This window comes from Primulina huaijiensis, unplaced genomic scaffold (genome assembly GCF_012295235.1).
Source record: "Primulina huaijiensis isolate GDHJ02 unplaced genomic scaffold, ASM1229523v2 scaffold208086, whole genome shotgun sequence".
NCBI lineage: Eukaryota > Viridiplantae > Streptophyta > Magnoliopsida > Lamiales > Gesneriaceae > Primulina > Primulina huaijiensis.
In genome coordinates this window covers 1-1,396 of record NW_027355126.1, presented here as the reverse complement: position 1 = coordinate 1,396, position 1,396 = coordinate 1, and the positions used below count along the sequence as shown (strand labels likewise).

The following is a 1,396-nucleotide window of genomic DNA, read 5'->3' as shown; positions in this document are numbered from 1 at the left end:
ATATATATTACTAGCTAGTGCCCTTAGGTGTATAGTAATGCATGAATACTAATACCAACTACAACGTAGACAAAAATACCAAAGACAGACTCCAATTAATACATACCAACTCGGTTTCCTCCTTAGAGTCGTAATCCTAACGCGTGCATGCCATTATTATTGCCCTCTTTTCTTTGCCATTAATAATTTCTCTACATAATAAACACATAATTAAAAATTTAATTTTACTTATAGCCTTAACTGCATCACAATAAAGCACTATAAAATCGATCTCTGGTTAATATTTATACCATCCTCCGGTGGTTCTCATCGAAAAAATCCCCTCTCTTATACATTATTTTTTCATTTTCCATGGATGAAACCGATGCATTTTCGGATGTGAAGCTCGGGCTCGATTTGGGACTCGGTTTAACAAAATACGAGCCTAAAATAGATAATTCAAAGAAAAATAAGAAGGTGTTTTTTCTTGATCTTTCAATCCCACTCCAAGGAAGTGATCTTGATCATGATGGGTATTCGAGCTCGAGTAGCATCGGATTCATGCAAGAAGATAGAAAACAAACGAGGAAGAATGGAATTTTCAGTGGTTGCAAGGAGGGTGATCATGATAGGAACTATTCCAATGATCGTAGCAGAAAAAAACTGAGGCTCAGTAAAGATCAAATTACCTTTCTTGAAGATAGTTTCGGACAACATTCTACTCTCACTATGGTAATTATATGTTTTCAATTAGTCTATTAAATTATTCGTGATATATAAACACATAATATTTTTAAAATTTTGTTATCGAGGGTTTATTCAATTTTTTTAATGATATTTTGAAATTAAGACCAGTTTGCTGTGATTTTTTTTTTTTGAGCTAGAGAAGAATTTGTCAAACTACAGAAAAATTTGAAGATCTTTATGTTATATGAGCCATAAACCATGGGCATCAACTCCTATGTTGATTTGCCCTTGTTTATGTTTGTGTTAATCAGAATTTCCACCAAAAGATTAATTTTCTTGATATATCAATTATGATAATGAGTTTTGTTATGTTTTGTTTTATTAAAAACTCAACCCTAAAAAATAGCTCAAAGGGATTGTCCAAGTCCATATATACAACTCTCGAGAATTTTATCCAACCTATGTAGGACATCTTAACACACCCTCTCACGCCTAGGAATGAACAACTGGAGAGTGGAGACATTAATGTTACCCAACTTTGGACAGTCCGACACATAACGGTGAATTTGGGTTCTGGTATCATGTAAAATTAGAACTTGAACCTAACTTCACTCCAAGATTAAGACTTGAACCTAACTTAACCACAAAAGTTAGTTCAAAAGAAGAAGATTGTCCAAGTTTATATATACAATTTTCAGGAACTTTATCCAACCTATATTAGACATCTTAT

The 1,396-nt window shown here is 33.0% G+C and overlaps 1 protein-coding gene across 1 annotated transcript; it reads left to right on the top strand.

Moving 5' to 3' along the window:
- Positions 1-351: 351 nt before the first annotated feature.
- On the top strand, positions 352-711 carry LOC140966828 (homeobox-leucine zipper protein HAT4-like; the record flags this gene model as incomplete). The annotated part of the gene is made up of 1 exon (XM_073427093.1): positions 352-711. A coding segment is annotated over exon 1 (360 nt), but the record flags the coding sequence as incomplete, so codon positions are not given.
- Between the last annotated feature and the right edge of the window lie 685 nt (positions 712-1,396).